The sequence below is a fragment of the Vipera berus genome (genome assembly GCF_964194415.1).
Source record: "Vipera berus genome assembly, chromosome: 16".
NCBI classification, from domain to species: domain Eukaryota; kingdom Metazoa; phylum Chordata; class Lepidosauria; order Squamata; family Viperidae; genus Vipera; species Vipera berus.
In genome coordinates this window covers 2,226,380-2,251,162 of record NC_138219.1, presented here as the reverse complement: position 1 = coordinate 2,251,162, position 24,783 = coordinate 2,226,380, and the positions used below count along the sequence as shown (strand labels likewise).

General features: G+C 48.4%; 1 protein-coding gene across 7 annotated transcripts in view; it reads right to left on the bottom strand.

Annotated features, from left to right (window-relative positions):
- Window positions 1-1,507: 1,507 nt before the first annotated feature.
- Window positions 1,508-24,783, bottom strand: part of USF1 (upstream transcription factor 1) — a 29,065-nt gene continuing 5,789 nt past the window's right edge. Inside the window, exons 1-11 of one of the 7 annotated variants that reach the window (XM_081340508.1) lie at window positions 24,264-24,720; window positions 22,850-22,945; window positions 18,174-18,226; window positions 17,346-17,464; window positions 15,180-15,281; window positions 13,945-14,137; window positions 12,490-12,580; window positions 10,669-10,727; window positions 7,014-7,108; window positions 4,202-4,330; window positions 1,508-2,410 (exon numbers count right to left, since the gene is read on the bottom strand). In XM_081340508.1, the coding sequence (XP_081196634.1) occupies window positions 2,324-2,410; window positions 4,202-4,330; window positions 7,014-7,108; window positions 10,669-10,727; window positions 12,490-12,580; window positions 13,945-14,137; window positions 15,180-15,281; window positions 17,346-17,464; window positions 18,174-18,226; window positions 22,850-22,857 (936 nt within the window). In that variant the 5' untranslated portion in view covers window positions 22,858-22,945; window positions 24,264-24,720 and the 3' untranslated portion in view covers window positions 1,508-2,323. Of the gene's footprint in view, window positions 2,411-4,196; window positions 4,331-7,013; window positions 7,109-10,668; window positions 10,728-12,489; window positions 12,581-13,944; window positions 14,138-15,179; window positions 15,282-17,345; window positions 17,465-18,173; window positions 18,227-22,849; window positions 22,946-24,263; window positions 24,721-24,783 lie in introns of those variants that run through there. The other 6 variants (XM_081340510.1, XM_081340509.1, XM_081340512.1 and 3 more) reach the window with 6 other exon arrangements.

Genomic DNA, 24,783 nt, shown 5'->3' with positions numbered 1-24,783 from the left:
GTATTGACTGTCTGGGATGAGAACTATAGAGAAAGGGTTAAGTCCAGATTTCCCCCTCCCCCCCTTTTCTTTCCTCATTATTAAATGTTTGCTTTTATGAAGAACAAGATTGGACTGTAAACAAGACAAAGATAAAAATCTTTTGGGATTCTTAACGACACAAATAGCTGGATTGGTTGACTTGAGAGCTTTCAGAATATTGAAATGAGCAGCCCAAAACTTGCGCCGCTTGAGAGATTTGACTGGATTTGAACTCGCACTTAAAGGGAAATGGGATCTGGTCCATCTTGGTTGATTTCAGGTAACGTATATATCCAGGCAGAAAACAATACCCCAATCAAGGAACCGCCCAGGAGAAAACCACACTCACACACCCCAACACGGCAAGCCACACACACACACACACACACACACACACACACACACACACACAGCAAATACCCCTCCCTTCTAACACTGATGATATTACCTAGTTGGGTAATGAAACATCTGCAAGAAAATAACTAAGCTCAGAGAGCACCAAGGACCAAGAGTTGTCTTCCTCCTCCCCACAAACCCCTCCCTTCTAGCACTGATGATGTTTCCTAGTTGGGTCACGAAACATCTGCAAGAAAACCACCCAGCCCAGAGAGCACCAGGGACCCCACAGTCCTCCTCCTCCCACCTTTCTCCTCCTCCTCTCTGCACATACCTCTGTCTTCTAGCAGTGATGATGTTTCCTAGTTGGGTCACAAAACATCTGCAAGAAAACTACCCAGCTCAGAGAGCACCAGGGACCCCACAGTCCTCTTCCTCCCCCATCCCCCCTTCTCTTTCTCCTCCTCCTCTTCCTCCTCTCTGCAGATGCCTGTCTTCTAGCACTGATGGTGTTCCCTAGCTGGGTCACGAAACGTCTGCAAGAAAACCACCCAGCTCAGAGGGCACCAAAGACCCCACAGTCCTCCTCTTTCTCCTCCCACCCTTGCTCCTTTTCCACAAACCACCTTCCATCCTAGCCCTGATGAGGTTACCTAGTTGGGTCACAAAGCATCTGCAAGAAAACTGCCCAGCACAGGGAGCAGCAAGGACCCCACAGTCTCCTTCTCCATTCTTCCCTCCTTTCCGTAAACCTCCCCGCCCGCCTTCTAGCACTGATGATGTTCCCTAGTTGGGTCATGAAACATCTGCAAGAAAACCAGCAAGTCCACGGAGGAGCACCGAGGACGTCCCAGTCCACTCTTGAGCTACAAGCCTTCCCTTCTACTGGCATCCCTGCTGCTGCCGGTCAGAGGCAGGACAGCATAGCCTTGGGGCACCTTATAAGATCCACCCGTTGCTGGAAGAGAGATTTGGGGTCCCCAGGCACCCTTCCTCTTTGCCTACGGGCCGCCACCACCACCACCAGCCAGCCCTGCCAACGGTGGGCAGAGCACCAACACCAACCTGCCCAAATGGGCTCCAGTTGCCAACCTTCACCACCCCCGGACAGACCCCAGCCGCCCCTGAAGAGCAAACAGAAACGAACCCAGCAAGGCAGCTATTTAATTATGTTCCTTTTTTTGTCCAAAACGCAGGTGGTGGTTCTTTTTTTTTAAAAAAAAGAGAGAAAAAAAAAGAGCGAGAGAGAACTGCTATCCTGATCATTAGATGCGTCATCTTCGAGAGCGCGACCGCTCGGGATCCGCTCCAGTCCTGGGCACTCTGCAGGTGAGCAAAACGTTGCGTCTTTTTCGGCAGCGAGGATTCCGCACAGGGAGCGTTGAGCGAGCGTCGAGCCTTCCGGAGTTCCGTCCAAGGAGAGAAGGAAGGTGGGGCTAAAGAGGGCCAGCGGGAGGGGCTGCAAAGAGCTCCACCCCCTCGCTTGGCAGGAGCAGGACCCGGGAGGGGAACGGCCCCCAGAGGTCACCGTCCGCAGGGAACCGTGGAAGGGAACTACGTCAGGTTGCATGCAAAGGGGCGTCCGGGGAAGCGCGCGAGCGGGCGGCAACGCTGAGCAAAACGGCGGGGCTGGGAGAGGAACAACACAACTCGGGGTGTGTGTGTGTGTGTAATTCATTTGAGGGGCCTACGAACCAAGAGTACGTTTGTCAACGTCGAGCCCGGAGGGCCAAGCCAAGGGGTGAGCCGAGAGGGGCCACCGGGCAAAGTCGAGTGTCCTGAGCCGAGCCCTGGCCCCGAGGGAGGGGAGGGACGCGGCCTTCCGATGCGGCACGAGGCAGAGTAAGGGAGGACGGCTGGCTGGGAAGCCCCGCTGGTCCAGCCGGGCCTCAGAGCCTCCCGCTGTGCTGAGAGGGGGGCGGGCGGCGTGTCTTGAGCAAGGCCCTCCCTGCCGCTGAGGGGCTGGTCAGTGGGACTCCTTGATGATCACCTCCACGCCGTGCTGTCGCAGCTGCGCCCGTAGGATCAGGTTCTTGTTCTTCATATCTTCGACCTGCAAGCAGAAGAGAAGGACAGAGGAGGAGGCTTCTAGACCAGGGCAATTTTGAGATCTTCGTGGGATGGAATCGAGATCACCTCGCACTGCACTAAAGGTAAAGGTTCCCCCGCACATGCATGATAGTCGTTTCCGACTCTAGGGGCCGGTGCTCGTCTCCGTTTCAAAGCCGAAGAGCCAGCGCTTGTCCGAGGACGTCTCTGTGGTCATGTGGCCGGCATGACTAGACGCCAAAGGCGCACGGAACGCTGTTACCTTCCCACCGGAGTGGTCCCTATTTTTCTACTTGCATTTTTACGTGCTTTCGAACTGCTAGGTTGGCAGAAGCTGGGACGGGTAACAGGCACTCACTGTTACGCGGCACTCGGGATTCGACCCTCCAAACTGCCGACCTTCTGATCGACAAGCTCAGCATCCTAACCCACTGAGCCACTGCGTCCCCCATACTGCACTATAAAGCCTTAATAAGGCCATCCTTGGAATTCTGCATCCAGTTTTGGTCTCCACACTGGGGAAAAAAGCTGTTGAGAATCCAGAAAGAATGCAGAGAAGAGCAACCAAGACGATTAGACAACTGGAGGCTAAAACATACGAAGAACGGTTGCAAGAACTGGGCATGGCTAGTCTAGCGAAGAGAAGGAACAGGGGTGACATGACAGCACCATTCCAATATTTGAGGGGCTGTCACAGAGAGGCTAGGGGTCAACCTATTTTCCAAAGCACCTGAAGGCCAGACAAGGAATAACGGATGGAGGGTGATCAAGCTGAGATTCCACCTGGAAATAAGGAACGATTTTCTGACAGTGAGAACAATCAACCAGTGGAACAGAAGTGGTGAATGCTCTATCACTGGAGGTTTTTAAGAAGAGACTGGACAGCCATTTATATGGAATGGTACGGGGTCTCCTGCTTGAGCAGGGGGTTGGACTAGATGACCAACAAGGTCCCTTCCAACTCTGTTTTGATCTCTATATGGATGACAGGCCACTAATTTGCAAATAGCTTAGTAGTTTAAAACAGGTGAGATACCAATATTGCAGTAATGTACTGTATTATAATCAATATTCAACTGGGGGGATAATATATATGTGTGTGTGTGTGGTTTTTCTTCTTTTTTGCACCCTTTTTTCAATGTCGCGTTTGTTTTTTCTTTTCTTTTAAACTTTGCACTTTAACCTTTTTTCGAATAACATAAGAGTTCCCAGAATTCCCCAGCTAGCAGGTTGAGAAAACACTGGTCTAAACGTCCAAGGGTTTCGCGAATGAGATGGCAAGCATCTTCTGTGAATCGGGTCAGCTGAATTCATCCTAGACCAGTGATGGCGAACCTTTGAAAGACCGAGTGCCCAAACGGCAACCCCAAACCCACTTATGTATCGTCGGGTGCCGGGTGGGCGTGGCCCGTTGGGTGGGTGTGGCCCATTGGGTGGGCGTGGCTGCGGTGGTAACGGCAGACTGGGTGGGACTAAAAAGTTCAGTCAATCAGTTCCAACTTTGCGAGATCTTATTTTTCCCTGCGAGTAGTTGAAATTGATTGATTGAACCTTTTTTTTGTTTTTTGCACACGGCGGTGGAGGCCTAAAGTGAAAAGGTTTTATAAAACCCAGCTTGAAGGCCTGGGACTGGGGTGACAGCACGCGTGTCCACAGAGAGGGCTCCGCATGCCACCCGTGGCCCACGTGCCATAGGTTCGCCACCACAGTCCTAGACCCTTCAGGAGCCCATGATGGGAAAGCCAGAGCATCGAGGGTCCCCTCCAGCAATAGGGGAGGGGGTGTCTCACCTTACCTGTTGTCGCAAGACTTCATTATCCACCTGGAGCTGTTCCAGGCCCTGCAGCTCCTCAGAAAGACGGATATTGTTCTGTCTTAATTCCTGAATGTAGTCACAAGCTTTGGAGAGGATCCCTCCTTTACTCTGCAGGAGGAAGAAGAGAAAGGGACTCAAGAGAGCAGCCTCAGCTACGTTATGGATTGGCTCACCCCTTTTAAGGAAGAGAAGGCGGAACCTTCTGGATGATCACTCCCCGAGCATCCTGGACTAGAGACAAAGAACTCTCTGACCACCAATGAGCTAATGCAGGCATGTCAAACTCTCGACATATCGCAGCTTTTCCCCCCCATTGCTGGCGATGGGGTGGGCGCCGTCTCAGTACGATGCATCCGGCCCGCGGGGCCAGCAGCTTGACATGCCTGAGCTAACGGTTAGCAGCCCAGCAGATCACTAACTAGATCACCAGCGGTGCAAAATCCGCTAAGGGGAGGAACCTGTGGCCTCCAGGTATTTACTAGATGTCACTTCAGCCGCAGAAGCCAGTGAGGAAGAACGCGGGAGGTCTCTCGCAAGGATATCCTGCAGCATCGAACCCCCCACCTTCTATTCGATACAGGCAGTCCTCGACAGCAACTGGGACAAAATTTTGGTCGCTCAATGAGGTGATTGTAAAACCTGATGCCGTGTGACTGTATTGCTTGGGGACAGAATTCCAGCCCCAAAGGCAGTCATAACCCCAGAGCCTTCGGGTCTTTAAGCGGGAAGAGGTAAGAGTTCCAAGCGCTGCACACAAGGGGCCGTAATTCGAGGACTTCCTGTACGAGCAAGTTCAAGCAAAAGCTCCCCATTAGCCTTCTTGGCAGTGAGGGGAACTGCTGGGAAGACTGACGGCAGTATTTTTCTCTAATTATTTGCATCCTGCCTTTATTGTTTGATAACTCAAGGCAGCGAACAAAAGAGCCTTGGTGGAGCAGTGGGCTAACACCAGCTGCCTGCAATTAGTGCAGGTTCGAGTCCCACCAGGCTCAAGGTTGACTCAGCCTTCCATCCTTCCCAGGTAGGTAAAATGAGGACCCAGATTGTTGGGGGCAATAAGCTGACTTTGTAAGAATGCCGCTTGGGGGGGGGTGAAAGCCCTAATAAGCAGGCATATACATAGAATGAAGGCTACTGCTAAGCTTGTAAGCCGCCCTGAGTCTTCAGAGAAGGGCGGGGTATAAATGGAATTAAAATAAATAAATAAAATAAATATACATAGAATGAAGGCTACTGCTAAGCTTGTAAGCCGCCCTGAGTCTTCGGAGAAGGGCGGGATATAAATGGAATTAAAAATAAAAATAATAAAAAAAGATATCCGCACCCCTTCCTCCTCCTCATTTTTGTAAACGGAGACGAGGGTCCAAGAGACATCTAGGGTGGACAGATCAAATAACGTCAAATATTCCCCATTGTTCGATTGTCTCTCAGCAGCTCCAAGACAATAAGGCAAAGGTGCATGCTAGTCGTTTCCGACTCTAGGGGCCAGTGCTCATCTCTGTTTCAAAGCCAAAGAGCCAGCGCTTGTCCGAGGACGTCTCCGTGGTCATGTGGCCGGCATGACTAGATGCCAAAGGCGCACGGAACACTGTTACCTTCCCACCGTAGTGGTCCTAATTTTTCTACTTGCATTTTTACGTGCTTTCGAACTGCTAGGTTGGCAGAAGCTGGGACGGGTAACAGGCGCTCACTCTGCTATGCGGCACTCAGGATTCGACCCGCCAAACTGCCGACCTTCTGATCGACAAGCTCAGCGTCCTAACCCACTGAGTCCCCCATACTGCACTATAAAGCCTTAATAAGGCCATCCTTGGAATTCTGCATCCAGTTTTGGTCTCCACACTGGGGGAAAAAGCTGTTGAGAATCCAGAAAGAATGCAGAGAAGAGCAACCAAGACGATTAGACAACTGGAGGCTAAAACATACGAAGAACGGTTGCAAGAACTGGGCATGGCTAGTCTAGCGAAGAGAAGGAACAGGGGTGACATGACAGCACCATTCCAATATTTGAGGGGCTGTCACAGAGAGGCTAGGGGTCAACCTATTTTCCAATATCCGAAAGCCCTAATAAGCAGGCATATACAGGCGAAAGCCCTAATAAGCAGGCATATACATAGAATGAAGGCTACTGCTAAGCACATTGATTTGTACTTAAATTGTAAGCTGCCCTGAGTCTTCGGAGAAGGGCGGGATATAAATGGAATTAAAAATAAAAATAATAAAAAAAATATCCGCACCCCTTCCTCCTCCTATTTTCCTCACAACAACCCTGTGAGGTGGGTTGGGTTGAGAGAAAGACTGGCCCAAAGTCCCCCAACCGGCTTTCAGGCCTAGGGCGGGAGTAGAACTCAGCGTCTCCTGGCGATTGGCCCAAAGTCCCCCAGCCACCTTTCAGGCCTAAGGCAGGACTAAAACTCACAGTCTCCTGGCGATTGGCCCAAAGTCACCCAGCCGGCTTTCAGGCCTAGGGCGTAGTCCCGCCCTAGGCCTGAAAGCCGGCTGGGTGACTGGGCCAATTGCCAGGAGTCGGTGAGTTCTAGTCTCTCTGTCTCCTGGTGATTGGCCCAAAGTCCCCCAGCCAGCTTTCAGGCCTAGGGTGGGACTAGAACTCTCTGTCTCCTGGCGATTGTCCCAGTCACCCAACCAGCTTTCAGGCCTAGGGCGGGACTAGAACTCACCGACTCCTGGCGATTGGCTCAAAGTCCCCCAGCCGACTTTCAGGCCTAGAGCGCGACTAACATTGCCCCTATCCCGAACCCTAACCCTTACCTCCCCATAGCTCAACCTTTACCTGTGCAGATTTGGTGTTCTCCATAGAACAGTCTGGAATGATCTTGGACAGCTGGACAATCCAGTTGTTGATCTTGTCCCGGCGCCGGCGTTCCACTACAGGACACAAAAGGATTATTACAACTGTTTCGCAAGCTTGGCAATGTTAAAACCCGTGGACTTCAAACTCCCAGAATCCCCCAGCCAGCATAAAAAATTCTATATGAACAGAACTCATTCTGCGGGGGTGGGGAGGGGAGCTGGATTTGCCACACAATTCACTTAACAACGGTGGCAAAAAGGTCGTAAAATTAGGCACGACTCGGGTAGCAACTGCCTTGCTTAGCAATCAAAAGTTCTACTTCGATCCTGACCAGCTCCAGGTTGACTCTGCCTTCTGTCCTTCCGAGGTTGGTAAAATGAGGACCCAGATTGTTGGGGCAAATATGTGGACTCTGTAAACCACTTAGAGGAAGCTGTAAAGTGCTGTGAAGTGGGACATACGTCTAAGGGTTATTGCTTTCCTTCCTTCCTTCCACCCCTTCCTATCTTGCCTTCCTTCTTCCTATCTTTCCTTCCTTTCTTCATTCCTTCCTTCCTATCTCTCCTTCTTTCCTTCCTATCTTAACTTCCACCCCTTCCTATCTTGCCTTCCTTCCTTGCTTGCTTCCTTCCTATCTCTCCTTCCCATGGTGGCACAGTGGTTAGAATGCAGTATTGCAAGCTGGCTCTGCCCAGTGCCAGCAGTTCGATCCTGACCGCCTCCAGGTGGACTCAGCCGTCCGTCCTTCCGAGGTTGGTAAAGTGATGGTTGGGAGGGGGGAAGGGGGCTGATTCTGTAACCCGCTCAGAGCGGGGAGTACAGCACTGTGAAGCGGGATCTAACATCATCCGTGCCTGAAGGGGGTGGGATGGGGTCTTTGAAATCAAGCACTATTGCCAGTTCCAATTGTGGTGGTACGTTGAGGGCTACGTAGGGTGGGTTTCAAAAAATACGGTGCCAGAGCAACTGGAAAAGTCCTGACTCTGGGTGCAGGAGGGGTTTTCTGTCACAGTCAGAGGAAAGCCCTCCGTTTTCTCTCGCTTTGCTCCCTGCGTTCCAGAGCAACGGGATTCGGATGAGCTGAGGAAGGGCTGCAGCGGAACGCACGGAAGACCTCGGGGGAACGAAGGGAAGATGAAGTGGTAAGAGAGAAAGGAGCTCCAAGTGACTTAAGAGCCGGAGGAAGAAACCTAGGAGGGACCTAAGTTAAAAGCGGCAGTGCGGAGTTTATGCTTTCAGATTTGCAAGATTCTCTTAATCAGAATGGAGCTAGAAGGGACCTTGGAGGTCTTCTAGTCTAGCCCCCCTGCTCAAGCAGGAGAACGTATATCATCTCAGACAAGTGACTGTCCAGCCTCTTCTTAAAAACCTCCAGCGATGGAGCGCCCAGGATTTCTGGAGGCCAGCAGTTCCACTGGTTAATTGTCCTCACCGTCAGGAAGTTTCTCCTTAGTTCCAGGTTGCTTCTCTCCTTGATTAGTTCCCATCTGTTGTTTCTCGTCCTGCCCTCGGGTGCTTTGGAGAAGAGCTTGACTCCCTCTTCTTTGTGGCAGCCCCTGAGATACTGGAAGACTGCTATCATGTCTCCCCTATTTGTTCTTTTCTTTAGACTAGCCCACAAGTCTGCAACCTGCGGCTCTGGAGCCGCATGCGGCTCTTTCAGCCGTCTCTTGCGGCTCCCAGTCCTCTGCCATGTGCAGTCCAAAAAAAATAAAATAAGTGGGACTTAAAAAAAGTTCAACCAATCAATTCAAATATGCAGGGTAGGTGCACATCTCGCCTTGGCTCCACTCTTCAGTCAAACCCTGTTCTGCACATGCACGCATGTACGTGCATGTGTACACATTTTTTGTGGCTCCCAGTTTTTCCTTTTGTGAGGGAACCGGTTCCGAGTGGCTCTTTCACTGTTTCAGGTTGCTGACCGCTGGACTAGCCAAACCCAAGTCCCGCAGCCGTTCTTCGTATGTTTTAGTCTCCAGGCCTTGGATCATCTTAGTTGCTCTTCTCTGAACTTTTCCCAAGGTCTCAACATCTTTTTTGTTATACGGTCACCAAAACTGGATGCAGTATTCCAGGTGTGGCCTTACACCTAATGCAGCCTTACAATAACACAGAATTAGCTCATCCCGTTTCCTGTCTGGTTAACCTGGGAGGCCGACGGGGAAGCAACAGACGCCGAGACCCTCAAAACCTTTAGCCAAGTCCCTTGATGAGGAGCTGCCATGGCGTCTTGCCTGTGGGACAATTGGGACCACAGTTTCCATCGCTGAGCCGGTTGCTTGTCAGGTGACTCATACCCGATTTTAGGACCTTTTTCCGCCATGGTTGCTAAGCGAATCATTGAGGGATTAAGTGAATCGTGGAGTTGTGAAATAAATCCCACTTCCTCCATTGACTTTGCTTGTCAGAAGCCGGCTGGGAAGGTCCCAAAGGGTGATCATCTCTCTCTCTCTCACACACACACACACAGACACACACACGCTGCAACTGTCCTAAATACAGGCTGCTGGTCAAGTGTCCAAATTCTGATCCTGCAGCGGTCTTAAGTCACTTGTTTTCAGTGCTCCTTTTAACTTCAAACAGTCGCTAAATGAACGGTCGTAACTTGAGGACTCCCTGTATTTATTAAGACATAGCCTTCATCTTTTCATGGGGACCTTTCTTTATTCCTATCCCCACAACAACAATCTTGTGAGGTAGGTTGGGCAGAGTTATGTAGTGAGTTCCCGTGCCTAAGAGTGGATTTGATCTCCCCAGTTGTCCCAAAGGCGTTTTTTTTCCAGGAGGCAACTGGATTTTCCTATTTTTCTTTGAAGACGTTTCGCTTCTCATCCCAGAAGCTTCTTCAGCTCTGACTGGATGGTGGGGAATGGGAGGATTTATACTCCTTGCAGAGAGCTGGTCATTTGCATGCTTTTAGAGAGTCATTGAGGACTCTGAGGACACAGACCATGTCACGGGTCTGATAAATGAGCCAGTTCAAACAAATTTCAAGCATTGTTTATCTAATAAATCTTAATAATGAAAGGAAGCATCGGCACTGGTGGAGGGATGCCAGAATCTGAATTCTCCTCCCCTTGATACATCATATACTGCAGAATCTCCCTCCCTTAATTACACGTCATGAATCACGTTCACCAATTAGTTTTACATATGAAGTTTCACTTCCCTTTCTGTGCGCCGGCTATTCTTATCTTCTCAAAATAGCCCTTTGACATTTCCCTCCCTTCAAGAGTCAAAGCGAAGCAGTTTAAGCAAAAGGCTGTCTCTTATATTGTCAGTGCAAAAACATGTCAAAGTTTGCAGCATTGGCAGACAAACCTCCAAGTGGCCTCAATGACCCTCTAAAAAGAAGGCAAACGACCAGCTCTCTGCTAGGAGTATAAATCCTCCCATTCCCCACCATCCAGTCAGAGCTGAAGAAGCTTCTGGGATGAGAAGCGAAACGTCTTCAGAGAAAAAAACTAGGAAGTCCAGTTGCCTCGTGGGGGGGGGGGGGAAGCACCTTTGGGACAACCACGACCTGGATGGCTGAGAACCTCCATCGACAAATCTGCCCAGTTCTGCTCCACCAACCTAACTACCATACAGCACTGCCTCTCCCCCAATCCTCCAGTGCAGCTGTCTTCCTCACCTTCGTTGTGTTGAGCCCGACGCTTCTCATCCCGCGTTGTCCGTGGAGCTTCTGATTTCCTGGGACGAGGAAAAGGCGGGTCTGATTTACACTGGCGTCGTTACAATTTACAGCGTGTCGTAATTTAAGTCAGAATTCTTATAAATGAGGTATTGTTGGTCTGCAAGATTGGCTAGGACAGGGGTAGGCAAGCTTGGCTCTTTCATGACTCCCATGCTGGCTCAGGAATTCTGGGAGTTGAAGTCCACGAGTCATAAAAGAGCCAAGCTTGCCTACCCCTGCACTAGGATGTTAAAAACGGACAAAGGACTATCAAGATTCAAGGTGCTGGTCCTTACCTATAAAGCCCTACATGGCTTAGGCCCGGGATATTTGCAGGACCGTCTGCTGCCAGGAACGATTTCCCATCGCCCTGTGCGCTCCCACAGAGAGGGTCTCCTCAGGGTGCCGTCGGCCAGACAATGTCGGCTGGCGACCCCCAGGGGGAGGGCCTTCTCTGTGGGGGCACCTAGTTTGTGGAATCAGCTCCCCCCGGGAGCTCCGGATGGCCCCAGACCTTCGGTCCTTTCGTCGTGACCTTAAGACATATCTTTTCCAACAGGCCGACCTGGACTGATGATAATGGGGTTTTAATTATGATTTTAAATGTTTTTATTGGTTTTAGTGGGACTTCGACATAATTTATTTCTTTTTTAACATTTGTATTTATTGTATTTTATTGTTGTTAGCTGCCTTGAGTCCTTCGGGAGATAGGGCGGCATACAAGTCTCATTATAAATAAATAAATAAACCAGGCTTGGAAATGTGAAGAGGGGTCCTCTTATCATGTGTGATGAACTTAACACACACACACACACACACACACACACACCAAAACCTGGGGTGCAAATTGATACACCGATGAGAAGATATTGCGGATTCATATTAAATGAAACCAGAACTGCTTCTATTGAGCTTTATAGACTGAACTGGGAAAGAAATATTGGGAAACTAAGATTGTAGAAAGTAACTGTGACAAGATTATTGTATGCACAAAGAGGGATGAATAATGAAATCTCCAGAGTAGAAGACCGGATTATAAAACTGCAAAGCTAAGCAGTTTGATCAGGGTAAAAATGATACAAGACTTTTTTTCTTTTGAAAGACTGGAAACCTTTTTTGGACTTTTTATGGAAAGAAAAAAAAAGACTGTTTTTAATGTGTTTTTCTTGGTTTCACCTTGTTTTTTTTCTAAGTCTTTTATAGTTTTTTTAAAAAAATATTATTTGTATCTCATTCTCCTAATGCTGGTCTCGGAAGCACAGTAAAGATTTGATTTTAAAGGGTAAAGCGGGGAAATTAAGAGGGCAATTACTCAACCGAAAGAAGGATGGAAGTCATAACTGCATGTTTTCCTTCTTTTTTTCATTTTTTTTCTATTTTCCCTTTTTTAAAAAAAAATGTCTGGCCTTTTTATGCTTTTATTCTATTAGAAGATAGAAAATAGAATGCCAGGGCTGGGAAGGACTTCTAGTCCAATGCCTTGCTCAAGGCAAGAAACCTATTGAAAAATCCTAATAAAAATAATAATAATAAAAATAATTCTACAGAGTTGTATTCCCAAAGAAAGAGAGAGAGAGAAAGAGCGAGAAAGAGAAAGCGAGAGCGAGAAAGAAAAAGAGAAAGAGAGAAAGAGCAAGAGAGCGAGCGAGAGGGAAAGAAAGAAAAAGAAGGTGAGAGAAGAGAGAAGAGAGAGAGAGAGAGAGAGAGAGAGAGAGAGAGACTAGCGAACCAATTTGGACTTCGGCAAGAATGGCGTTCAAGACGAGGCCTGTCACTCACGGGGAGTACGGGTGAGTCCGGGGCGCGATCGACCGCTGGGTCCCCCCACTCTGCAGCACCTCCTGGGGTGACATCATGACGAAAAACTGCCCTGTTCGAAGCAGGAGAGAGAAAGGCTTTGGGTTCACAACACAGGCCAAAACGAATGAATTGCAACTCTGGACGCAGAACACGCCACGTTCAAAACTGCAGGTAGTCCTCGACTTACAAGAGTTCATTTAGTGACCGTTCAAAGCTACAACGGCACTGACAAAAATGGCTTGTGGCTGTTTTTCACACGACCGTTCTTAGCGTCCCCACGGCCACGTGACCAAAACTCAGAGGCTTGGCAACTGGCATGTACTTACTGCAGTGTCTCGGAGTCAGGCGATCCCCTTTTGTGACCTTCTGACCAGCCAAGTCAATGGTGGAAGCCAGATTCACTTCACAACTCTGGCATGAAAGGTCATAAAAAAGGGCAAAACTCACTTTAACAAATGTCTCACTTAACAACAGAAATTTTGGGTTCAATTGTGGCCATAAGTCGAGGACTACCTATAATAGAAATTACTGTGATTTTTACAAGAGGCTAAAAGAATGGTTAGATTTCCCATGAATGAGTGCCATGCATGTTTTTTTTAATAGTGATTAAGACTAAGACTTTTTTTTGTATTACATCAAGCCAACAGATATATAAATTTTAAAATACTTATGTATTTTAGTGACTTATGATCTTTGTCACACTTAAGACCATGGCAGCATCCCTCACAATCACATGATCAAAATCTGGATGCCTGGTCACTGGTTCGTATTTATGACGGTCGCAGTGTCCTGGGGTCACATGAGCCTCTCCTGCGGCCTTCTGACAAGTAACGTCAATGGGGAAGCCCGATTCACTTAACAACCGTGTTACTGACTTAACAACCGCAGTGATTCGCTTTACAACTTTGGCATGAGAGTTCGTAAAAAAAGGACAAAACTCACTTAGCAACTGTCTCGCTTGACAACAAAATTTACGGGCTCACCGGTGGTCATAAGGTAAGGGACTACTTGTCCTACTTTATAAGTAACTCAAGGCAGCGAAGATACTTAATGAAAGATTTGCTACAAATATAAACTGGAAACATAATTTGGTTACTGGGGTGTTCATGAATGCTACAGGCCAGGGGTGGAGAACGATGGCTTTTATGACTTGTGGACTTCAACTCCCAGAATTCCACAGTCAATTCAATTCTGGAAATTGAAGTGCACCTGTCTGAAAGTTGCCAAGGTTGGGAAACTCTGTCTAGGCCGACTGAATTATCACTTCCTCTAGCTTTCAAAGGCGGTTTACAAGTCAAAAGGCAGCATTTATCAACGGAATACAAATTAATCAAATCAACAGATTGGAAGAGTGGGGAGAGAGACAGAATTATAGCAGAGTGGAGGGATAAATCTCGGCTCGGCCTCCATCTTGGATGGTCCTGCCCAACTGACCTGTGCCGGTGGGCGTGGCTTGTCCCAGAAGGGCGTCCGAGTTCTGGGTGGTGACCACCGCAGTCGTCCCTGCTCCGGCAGAGGTGCTGGTGTCGGCCACTGCGGTGGCAGGGTAATAAGTGTAGTGGGTCTCGGTGGCCGTGGCTTCGGAGTCCACTGCATCTTCGCTTGTGAATGCTCCTTGGATGACAGCCTAGGACAGAAGGTGGCGACTTCAAGATTTGTGCACTTCAACTCCTAGAGTTCCCAGCCAGCCATGCTGGCTGGGGAACTCTGGAGTTGGAAGTCCACAAGTCTTAAAAGTTGCCAATTTGGAGACTCCTGGTCTAGAGTAAAGTAGGGAACATGCTCTAGGACCATGGTGGCGAACCTTTTAGAGACCGAGTGCCCAAAACTGCAACCCAAAACCCACTTATTTATCGCTGGGTGCCGGGTGGGCATGGTCCACTGGGTGGGTGTGGCTGTGGTGGTCATGGAAGATTGGGTGACCAAAGTGGGTGTGGTCACCTCAATGTCGCTCGTGGGGAGGGACACCTGTGGGGGGGTGAGCAGGGTTGGGGGAGCTCCGGGAGGCCTCTGGCAGGTGGGGCGGTAGGCAGGAGACTCATCCTGTGGGGTGAGGCGAGGCAGGGTGGGGGTGCCATTGCCATGGGGCAAGGCAAGGGCTGGGGCAGCTGCTGCCTGACACCATCGGCCCCTGCACACAGAGGCCAGTGAGCGCATGGAGGCCGACGGTGTCCGTCAGCAGCCACAGCCTGTTGGCTCCTTGACCGGTGCACTCTGGGGCTCCACAGCCTGTCGCCAGGAGTTTAGAGAAGCCACCTCCAAGATGGATGGCCAGCTGACAGCTGAGGAGGCGATGCAGTGGGTCGTGCCCGGGAAAAGGAGAGCATGCGAGGCCAGGAGGGACGGGATGGGGGGGGGAGGGAAACCAGCCGTGCCCGGATGCATTCAGCCACGTGGGACCTCGGCAAATTAGCAGGCAGCTGGTTGAAGAGGGACAGTTGTCACCTCCAGGACATGGCACGGGTGCCCACAGAGAGGGCTCTGAGTGCCGCCTCTGGCACCCGTGCCATAGTTTCGCCACCACTGCTCTAGGACCTTGGCCACCTGAAGAAGTAGGACTTCAACTCCCAGAATTCCCCACCCAGCTGCAGTCAGACCATTCAGCCCAACCGCAGGGCTGCTTTCTCTTTCCCAGGAGGACCCACCTTTCTCTCCTCCACGTGGCCTACCTGGGTCATGGACTGCGTCGCAGGGTAGCCGCTGATGGCCCCACTGCCCTCCGTCTGGCCATCCAGCTGGCCCTCGGCCACCTGTATGACTCTGTACATCAGCTGCAGGAGGAAAGAGCAAAAAGAAGATTCAATTCAGGGTGGTGAACGTGGTAAACCAAGAATGGGGAACTTTGATAGTGTTTCTTTGTATCCTGCCTTTTATTATCAAAGCTGCAAACATATCCAACAGACTTTCCTCCTATTTTCTCCACAACAACAACCCTGTGAGGTGGGTTGGACTGAGAGGGACAGACTGGCACAAGATCACCCAGCTGGTTTCTGTACCTAAGGCGGGACTAGAACTCACCATCTCCTGGTGATTGGCCCAAAGTCACCCAATCTGGTTTCATGTCTAAGGTGGGACTAGAACTCACCGTCCCCTGGTGATTGGACCAAAGTCACCCAGCTGGTTTTCATGCCAAAGGCGGGACTAGAACTCACAGCCTCCTGGTCATTGGTCCAGAGTCACCCAGTTGGATTTCAAATGAAGCAGCTAGATTCACTTAATAACCATGTTGCCAACATAACAGCTGCAGCGATTCACTTAACAACTGTGGCAAGAAAGGTCGTAACATGGGGCAAAAGCCATTTAACAACTGTCCCGCTTAGGAACAGAAATTTTGGGCTCAATTGTGGTCACAAGGACTACAATTTGTTTTTTCCCCCCTTTAAAAAGATACAAAATCAGAATAATCACATCCGTGTCCTCTTGAACGGATAGAAAAATGACAAGCAGGTTTGCAATTAACACAATCGAGGACCTGCAATCCGTTTCGGAAATAAATACCAAACAGCAAGCAGAGACGCTGCAAATGACTTTTTTTTCTGATATTTTTTTTTTAAGAGAGCAATGTAGGGAAAATGCACCCCGAAGCCAGCTAATGCCTACAAATGTTAAATCCATACTTGCAGGCAGCCACGATGCAAATAAGCGAGAAAGTCCCCTTTTGTGCAAACCAAATTCTGTTTTAGAAGAATATGTTAATGCAGGGAGCCAGCGGCACAGAGAAGCTGTTTAGATCAGGGCTTTTCAAGCAGTGGTATGGGTACCACCTGTGGTACATTGGCACCTGGCAGGTAGTACGTGGCCATCCTAGGAAAGTGGTAGCGGGGGAGGGGAATGAGCTGAACCGGGGGCAGCACCGCACAAGCCTGAGTGAGAGACGGCTGGAGCTGCGGGGCTGTCAGGGCTCAGCGGAAGCGCCAGGATCAGCGCCAGGATCCAGCTGGAGCTCAGCGCTGATCCTGGCGCTTCTGGAATGTTGCAGCATCTCCAGGGTCTTGTGATTTACATTCAGATGCTTGGCAACTGATTCATGTTTATGACGGTCAGTGTCCCAGGGTCATGTGAAGTGACCAAAAACTGCTGCAACCACCCAGCAGAGGTGGGGGGGGGGAATAAAAACTAAACACCCCCCCCACCCCATCCCCGCTGCCAATCCTCAACAGAAATGCTCACAACAATGAAAACCTCGGACAGGAGGAAGAGCGTCGCCGGGCGGGCGGGCAGGCGTCTTCCTTGGCTGTGGCTTGGGGGGCACTTTTTCCAGTGCCGTTGTAACTTCGAACACTCACTAAGCGAACTGTTGTAATTCTAGGACTACCTGTACTTCATCACTTTTCTCCTTTTTTTTTGGTCATCAAGTTTTTGACCCCTTGCTAGGCGACTGGTGGTCCTCGGATGTTGCCTTATCCTAAAAGTGGTACGATGGGTGAAAAGGTTGAAAAGCCCTGGTTTAGATGACTGTTTCTCGACCTCAGCAAGTTTAAGACGGGTGGACCAGAATTCTACCCGTCTTAAAAGCTTGAGAAAAACTCTGGTCTGGGTCAGGGGTAGGCAACCTCGGCTCTTTTATGACTCATGGACTTCAACTCCCAGAATTCCTGAGCCAGCATGAGGGAAATTTGGCCCCTTCATGACTCGTGGACTTCAACTCCCAGAATTCCTCAGCCTGCACGGCTCAGCTTGGAAACCTCTCCCTTTCCCCTCAGCATAGCTGACTCAGGAATTCTGGGAGTTGAAGTCCGCGAGTCATAAAAGAGCCGAGGTTGCCTACCCCTGGTCTGGGTCCTTGCTGAGTGGCAAACAAGGAGATCTTCTGACAGCTGCTCACAGCACCTTACCTGAGCACCTCCATTCTCTGCTCGGAAGACATATTTGATGTTGGGATCCGAGAAGGTGGCTGCCGACTGGATGCTCGCAATGGCCACGCTGGTGGGATCTTCACCTGTCGCTACTGCTCCTTCAGGTAAAGAAGAGAAAGGGGCCGTAAAACAGGGCGGAAGCCCCCATTTGCATTCCCACCCCGTCCCCAGGACTCTGCAGCGTCAGAGAGTCCTCAGCATACAGCCACTCGTTTAGGGACTGCGTGAAATTGCATTGGCCCTGAAAAAAGTGACAGGACCGTTTTTCACACTTAAACGACCGTCGCAGCATTGCCGCCGGTCGCGTGATCAAAATTTAGACATGTTGGCAGCCGGCTTATATTTAGGACGGTTGCAGTGCCCTGAGGTCACCTGATCCCCTTTGGTGAACTTCTCACAAAGCACAGTCAAGGGGGGAGCCAGAGCCGCTTAATAACCCTGTCACCTACTTAACAACTGAAGCGATTACTTCACAACTGTGGCCAGACAGGTCGTCAAAGGGGGGGGGGGGCAAAATTCGCTTCACAACTGTCTTGCTTAGCAGCAGAAAAGTTGGGCTCAACGGTGGTTGTAAGTCGAGGGCTACTTGCGTCCCCGCAAGCAAAAATAAAATCTAAAGTAGCCTCAGACCTCATTGGGGTGGGAGACCACCAGGAAATCTCAGACTTTCCCAATCGAGAAGAGGAAACGCATCCCAAAACTAACGTCTGTAACGTCGCCAAGAAAATTGTATAGAGAAATCCCGGGGCTCCCGGGGGGGGGGGGGGGGGAGAAAGAGAAAATAAAACAGGGCTGGAGGATGCTCACCTTCTTGGATCTGAACCGTTCCCTCTTCTGTTTCTGATGCTTTCTGCTGCCTGCTGAGACAAGGAGGAACACGTGAGATGGGAACGTTCTTTGCATCAGACGTCTTATTTCTGAAGGAGAATGTGTGTGTCAGCGCTGCTAACATGGAATGTTCTTGCTTGACAAGAGATGAAGAAGCAGCCATTTCCTATGTTAAACTTGTGTATTGCTTTAAGAGATTGAGTTTAAGGTTGGGAGGAGGAAGATTGTGCCTCAAGGCCATCTGAAACTAAAGACAAGAACTTGGCAGGTTGTCTAACGGAAGGGAAACTGGCTTGTCAACGCTGCTAACATGGAATGTTCTTGCTTGACAAGAGATGAAGAAGCAGCCATTTCCTATGTTAAACTTGTGTATTGCTTTAGACCAGGGGTCTTCAAACTTGGCCCTTTTATGACTTGTGGACTTCAACTCCCAGAATTCCTCAGCCAGCATGCCTGGCTGAGGAATTCTGGGAGTTGAAGTCCACAAGTCATAAAAGGGCCAAGTTTGAAGACCTCTGCTTTAGACATTGAGTTTAAGGTTGGGAGGGGGAAGTGGAGGATTGCACCTTCAAGGCCATCTCTAACTAAAGAAGATAAGGCCTTGGCCGTTTTCTAACGGAAGGGAAACCGATTCTTTAAATTAATTGGAGAATATGATTAATGACAAAATTAGAAAGGCGGAGAATTGCGTTTTAATATATTGTGCAAGGGGGCGGGGCGAAGATTTCAGATTCCAGCTTGCTTCGAGCAAGCATTTGCTGGTGTATTAGGCTGAATAAAGGACTTTCAAGGTAAACAATGCAAACAGAGTCACTTGAAAAGCCCCTACGTCGGAAGCTTAGGGTTGAAATGAGGGGTCCTTGATGCTCTCAGAGTTTACACTAGATGAGGTTACCTGGTTAGCGTAACGAAAGATCTGCAAGAAAACAAGCAAGCTCAAAGAGCATCAAGGACCCCTTATCTTATTTTTTTTATGTATCACATTCAGTGACCATTCATCTCTCTCACAGAGCGACTGTGAGGCCGAGCTTAGCTGGACGCTGGTTAGACAAGGGATTAAAGAGGATAAAAGGAGGTTAAACTGTGTGAACGACTGAGGGAGCTAGGTATGTCTAGCCTACTGAAGGCAAGGATTAGGGGGGGGGGGACAGGATAGCAGTCTTCCAGTATTTGAGGGGCTGCCACAAATAAGAGAGAGTCAACTTATTTTCCAAACCACCAGAAAGAAGACAAGAAGCAACAGAGGGAAACTAATCAAGGAGAGAAGCAACCTGGAACTAAGAAGAAATTTGCTGACAGCAAGAATAATTTATTACTGGAACAACTTGTCTCTAGAAGTTGTGGGTGCTCCAACACGGGAGGTCTTCAAGAAGAGACTGGACAGCAGCCTAAATGTTGGAGGTGTGGTTGTGAGGATGCAACATATTTTCATACATGGTGGACTTGTAAAAAGGTTAAAGCCTTTTGGATTAAAAGTTGGTGGAATATGCAAAAGATATTTAAGAAAAGGATAAAGTTTTCTCCGCAATTGTTTTTATTGGGTATTATTACAGATACTACTGTTATAGACACTAAGCTGATGTTGCATCTAATTACGGCGGCGAGACTTTTAGGAGCGCAATATTGGAAGAAGACAGAACTGCCAACTATAGAAAAATGGACTTTGAAAGTTTCCAACTTGGCGGAAATGGCAAAGATTTCGGCATATTTGAAAGACCAATCGCAACAGAGATATATTGTGGAATGGAGAAGATGGATTGAATATATTCAGAATAAATATGGGACTAAAAAGTTTCATTTAGCATTTGAATAAGTAGTGGATTTTTATGATGTATGATTAGTTATTTGTTACTTTATTAATATTATGACTATGGAGAGTTAAAGTCCGATAGAACTTAATGTTCTATTTTTGTTGTTAGCATATTATAGCTTATGTTTGTATTATTATACCCTGTATTCAGCTCTGGGAAGTCGGGGAGGGGGGAGGGGAGGGGAGGGTTGGGGGGAGTTCATTGTATTTAAAAATTGTAAAACTTTTCAATTAAAAAAAAAAAGAAGAGACCGGACAGCCAGTTGATCGGGATAGTGTAAGGACTCCTGCCTTGAGCAGGGGGCTGGACTAGAAGACCTCCAAGGTCCCTTCCAAGCCTTAGGATTCTACGTTCTATGAATACCCAAGACACACACATCTGGAGAACATTTGTTCCTAAAAGAGGCCGAGGTATATATTTATAATGAGGGAGGGGCTTGGAGATTTTGTGTCTCATTATTAAAGTTTCCACTAGTCTTTCAGAGTTTATTTCATGCATTTTTTCAGTTTCCTAAATGCAATATAAGGTGAGCACATACTTTTGTTTCCAAGTCAGCCGCCTTCATCCTCGGCTTGGTGGACGTGCACAGAAGACAAAAAGTCTACACGGGTTTTTAAGACAAGTTGAAGATCTAATGGGATTCTCCACCTTGGCCACTTTTAAGATGTCTGAACTTCAAACTCCCAGAGCTGGCTGGGGAATTCTGGGAGTTGAAGTCCAGACATCTTAAAAGCGGCCAAGGTGGAGAAACGGTGCTCTACGTGTCTGCCTGCCTTCACACTTCATTAGCCTGGTATTAGCCTTAATTATCACTTTTGTGGCTTAGTCCATGGTGCAAATCCAGCTTGTGGGCTTAGTTTAATCACTGAATATTTATACATATTTTTTGCTGCAACCTGACCAAGCAGATATGTACAGCAAACCTGGGATACTTTGATTCGAAGAAATAACCCCAGTAACTTGGCTTTCAAGGTCAAAGTAGGGATATCGTACCAAGAGCCACTGATTTTTTTCTCCCATTTCTCCCCTCGGGCCAATACTGTGCAAATGCAGCTTTGGCAAACTCAGAAAATGGATTAATACAATGATCACATTGAAGCAGGATATAACAACTGCAGTGATTCGCTTAACAACTTAATAGAATGGAATAGAATAGAAATCAGAATAGAATAGAATAGAATGGAACAGAAATAAGGAATAGAATAGAGAATAGAATAGAACAGAACAGAATAGCTTTGTCACTTTGAATGTACACTAATCGGCATACATTAAAATGAAATTTTGTTGCATTCAGCTCTCAAAGAGTCACCATATACACTACATATATATGACAAAAATAAATAAATACAGAATTATGCACATATCCACATATATTCTATGACACAGAGAAACAAAACAGTCTAGTTCGGGTTATGTATACATACGCGTGGCGAGAAAAAATGATTCTTGAGAGTTTGCCAGACGGAGGGCATAGGGAACAAAGCTATTACAGAATCGGGTAGTCCTGCTCTAAATACTTCGAAACCTCCTCGCAGAGGGGAGCAACAGAAACAGACCGTGAAGTGGGTGTGTGGGGTCTTTTAACGATGCTCCGAGCTCTAAGCACATATAAGCGTTTATAAGCAGCGTCCCGGATATCAGGGAGTGAGCTCCCTATGAACTTTGGCAAGAAAAGACGTCAATTGGGGCAAAAGCCAACAAACAACTGCCTCACTTAGCAAGAGAAAAGTGCCAACTATAACTGAAGCCCAACTTTCAGCAGTCGTAGCATCCAGTAGTACTTGGAGGAACCTGGGCTAGTCCCTCTGAAATAAACCCAAAGCTTGCTATCATGTTTTACAGAAGGAGCAGTTGCCTAGGAGCTCAACCCTCTCCTACATGGCTGGCTGGGAAATTCTGGGAGTTCAAGTCCACACATCTAATAAGAGTGGCCAAAGGTGGAAACTCGGCCCTAGGAAGATCACGTTGGCCAGAAGGGGAAGGGAAATTCAGTTCAAAAATTGCCTGTTTATTCTCCCGGACAGGAGAATCCAAAGCTCTCTCTTTTTTATTAAGTCTCGTCCTACACTGGGTCTTCGACCACTAATACTGATGGGAGCAAGAGAGGGGTGTCTCTCTGAATAATTGGTTTTAGCAACAAGGAGCATCTTTGATAAACGTTGTTCTTTGAAGTAACCAGCACGAATGTAGATTCCAATAAGGACTGGCCAGAGTAGAATTGCCCAAAGAGATAGCAATAGCACTTAAGACTTCTATACCACTTCATAGTGCTTTATAGCCCTCTCTAAATGGTTTACAGAGATAGCATGTTGCCCCAAACAATCTGTGGGTCCTCATTTTACCGACCTCGGAAGGATGGAAGGCTGAGTCAACCTTGAGCCACGAGGATCGAACTCCCAGCAGCGGCCAGAGTCAGCCTGCAACACTGCATCCTAAACCACTGAGCCACCACAATTGAAATCTCACTCTAATGTAGGAAACACACCTCCTGAATATTCGATCATTGGTCACCAACATGATCGTGGCTAAGAATATCATGGGATGCTTTTAATTGTTGCATGGTACAAATAGAACTACTGAGCATGCTCTCTGGATGCTTCATGACACCAATGATGCTGGCTAATTGACAAAGGCGTTTGAAAGCCGAAAAGTCTGAACTGCAGAAAAAGTGATTTCTTACCTTTTTAAGGGCGTCTCACCTTGCATTCATGGGAGACCTCTCTTTTAACTTATGAACAAATTAATTTATCTTTCCAGCTCGGATGCTATTTTAGCAAGAGCACCTGGCGCCAAGAAGCTTGCTATTGTTTATGGCTAATAATATATTCAAAATATGGTTCTCACCCCTTCATTTCTTTAGTCGGTTATGCATCAGAAGTTCTCACCCTGGACTTCCTTTTCTTTTCACTGTCCCTTCTTCAGAGTTACTTCATCCAAAACCTAAAAGAAAGTTAGGGGGGAAAAAACAAAAGACATTCAGGAAGACCACGTTCCTGTATTTTACAGAGAGTCCTCAACTTATGACCACAATTGAGCTCAAACATTTCCACAGCTAAGCAAGACAGTTGTTAAGTGAATTTTCCCCCTATTTTATGACCTTCCTGGAAAACAGTTTGTCATGGCTGTCATTCTGCTAGCTTTGCCTCCTCATCTGCCAGCAGGACATTGGCAACGGGGAGGAGATCGGAGTGTGGGATGGAGAACGGGGTGGGGGGGTGGGAGTAAGGAACCAAGCTGTGCCAGCTGCAGCCCAGCCCAAGGTCAACCGAAAGAATGTGGAGATGCAGAAGGCGTGAACCCAGGACCGCTAATTGGACATTGACCCGTAACAGGCGGATGGGCCAGGGTGAAAGGGAAAGTTAATTGCAGTTTTTATAGATTCCCCTTCGTTCCTTCTGCAACCACTTCAGCTCTCAGTAAAAGGTGCAAAATGGGCCAGGACCCTTTCGTTGCTAACGAACCAAGTGGGCGACGGATGATACAGCTGTTCAGTGAGTAACTGTGGTTGGTTAAGTTAGTAAGCGAATCTGGCTTCCCCGTTGACTTTGCCTGTCAGATGGTCTCACAAAAGGGGATCACGTTAACCTCACACGCTGCAACCGTCATCAATGTGAACCACTTGCCAGGCATCCGAATTTGGATCGTGATGTCTCCAACGGGGCAGATCTCACTTTCTTTTCCGTGCCGTTGTAACTTGGAACGGTTGCTAAATTGAACGGTCGTAAATTGAGGACTATTTGTACTAGACGTAGGCCAGTGAAGAACGGAGTCCTGGCAGCTGCTTACGACAATGTGGGGGCCCTCCTGGGCTCCGACTCAAAAGAGTTGTGGCCAGAAGGGTCTCTGCACAGCTTCATTCCCAGACTGGGAGCCACACTCACCGTCACCCATGCCCTAGTCACCTCCTGGATAGACTACGGTAATGTGCTCTGCGTGGGGCTGCCCTTGAAGAGCATGTGGAAGTGGTGCAAAACGCGGCGCCACGGGCAGTTATGTGCGCTTCGAGAACCGCACACACTACACCTCTGCTTCATGCACTGCCTGGGTTACTTACTCCCAAGGCAGAAGCCCTCCAACCATCTTGGACAAACGGCCGCTCAATGTTTCCTTGAAAATCCTCAGTGATGGAGGAAGCTACAACTCCGGGAGGCAAGCCATTCCACTCTGCCAGGGACTTTTTTTTTTAAAGAAGCTGCTATTTATTGGTGGTTGTTTTTATCCCACCTTTTAAAAATACAACTGAAGATAGCAAACGTACCGAATCCTTCTGCCTCTTTTCCCGTACCAACGGTGACCACCACCCAGTGAGGACTGGGCCCAGAGGGTTTTCATGCTAGGAGAGGCCCAGAGCTCGCCATCTCTTGCTTTCTAGGTCAATGCCTTGGCCCCGACTCCAAACTGGCTTCCCGATTCTGCAATTCTAGATGATTGCCATGTCCACAAGTGGGCCTTCATGAGCTCTTGAATAGCATTGCGCAATCTCCATGCCCGAGATGCCCTTGCCTGGGCAGGCAGAAGGGGGGGGGGAAATCAAACTTCCACTGAAGAAGCAAGAGCAGTCAAAACCTGATGGGGACATTTATTAATTTGCTGCCCTTATATATATATCACCAGAGGGGGCCATTCCCATATTAAATCTCTGCTAAGCCAGGAATCAAACTCTTTCTCCTCCTCCCTCCGTCTACCCCACGTTTATTATTTTTATCAACAACTCAAGGCAACAAACATACATAAATACTCCTTCCTCTTCCTAATTTCCCCACAACAACCCTGTGAGA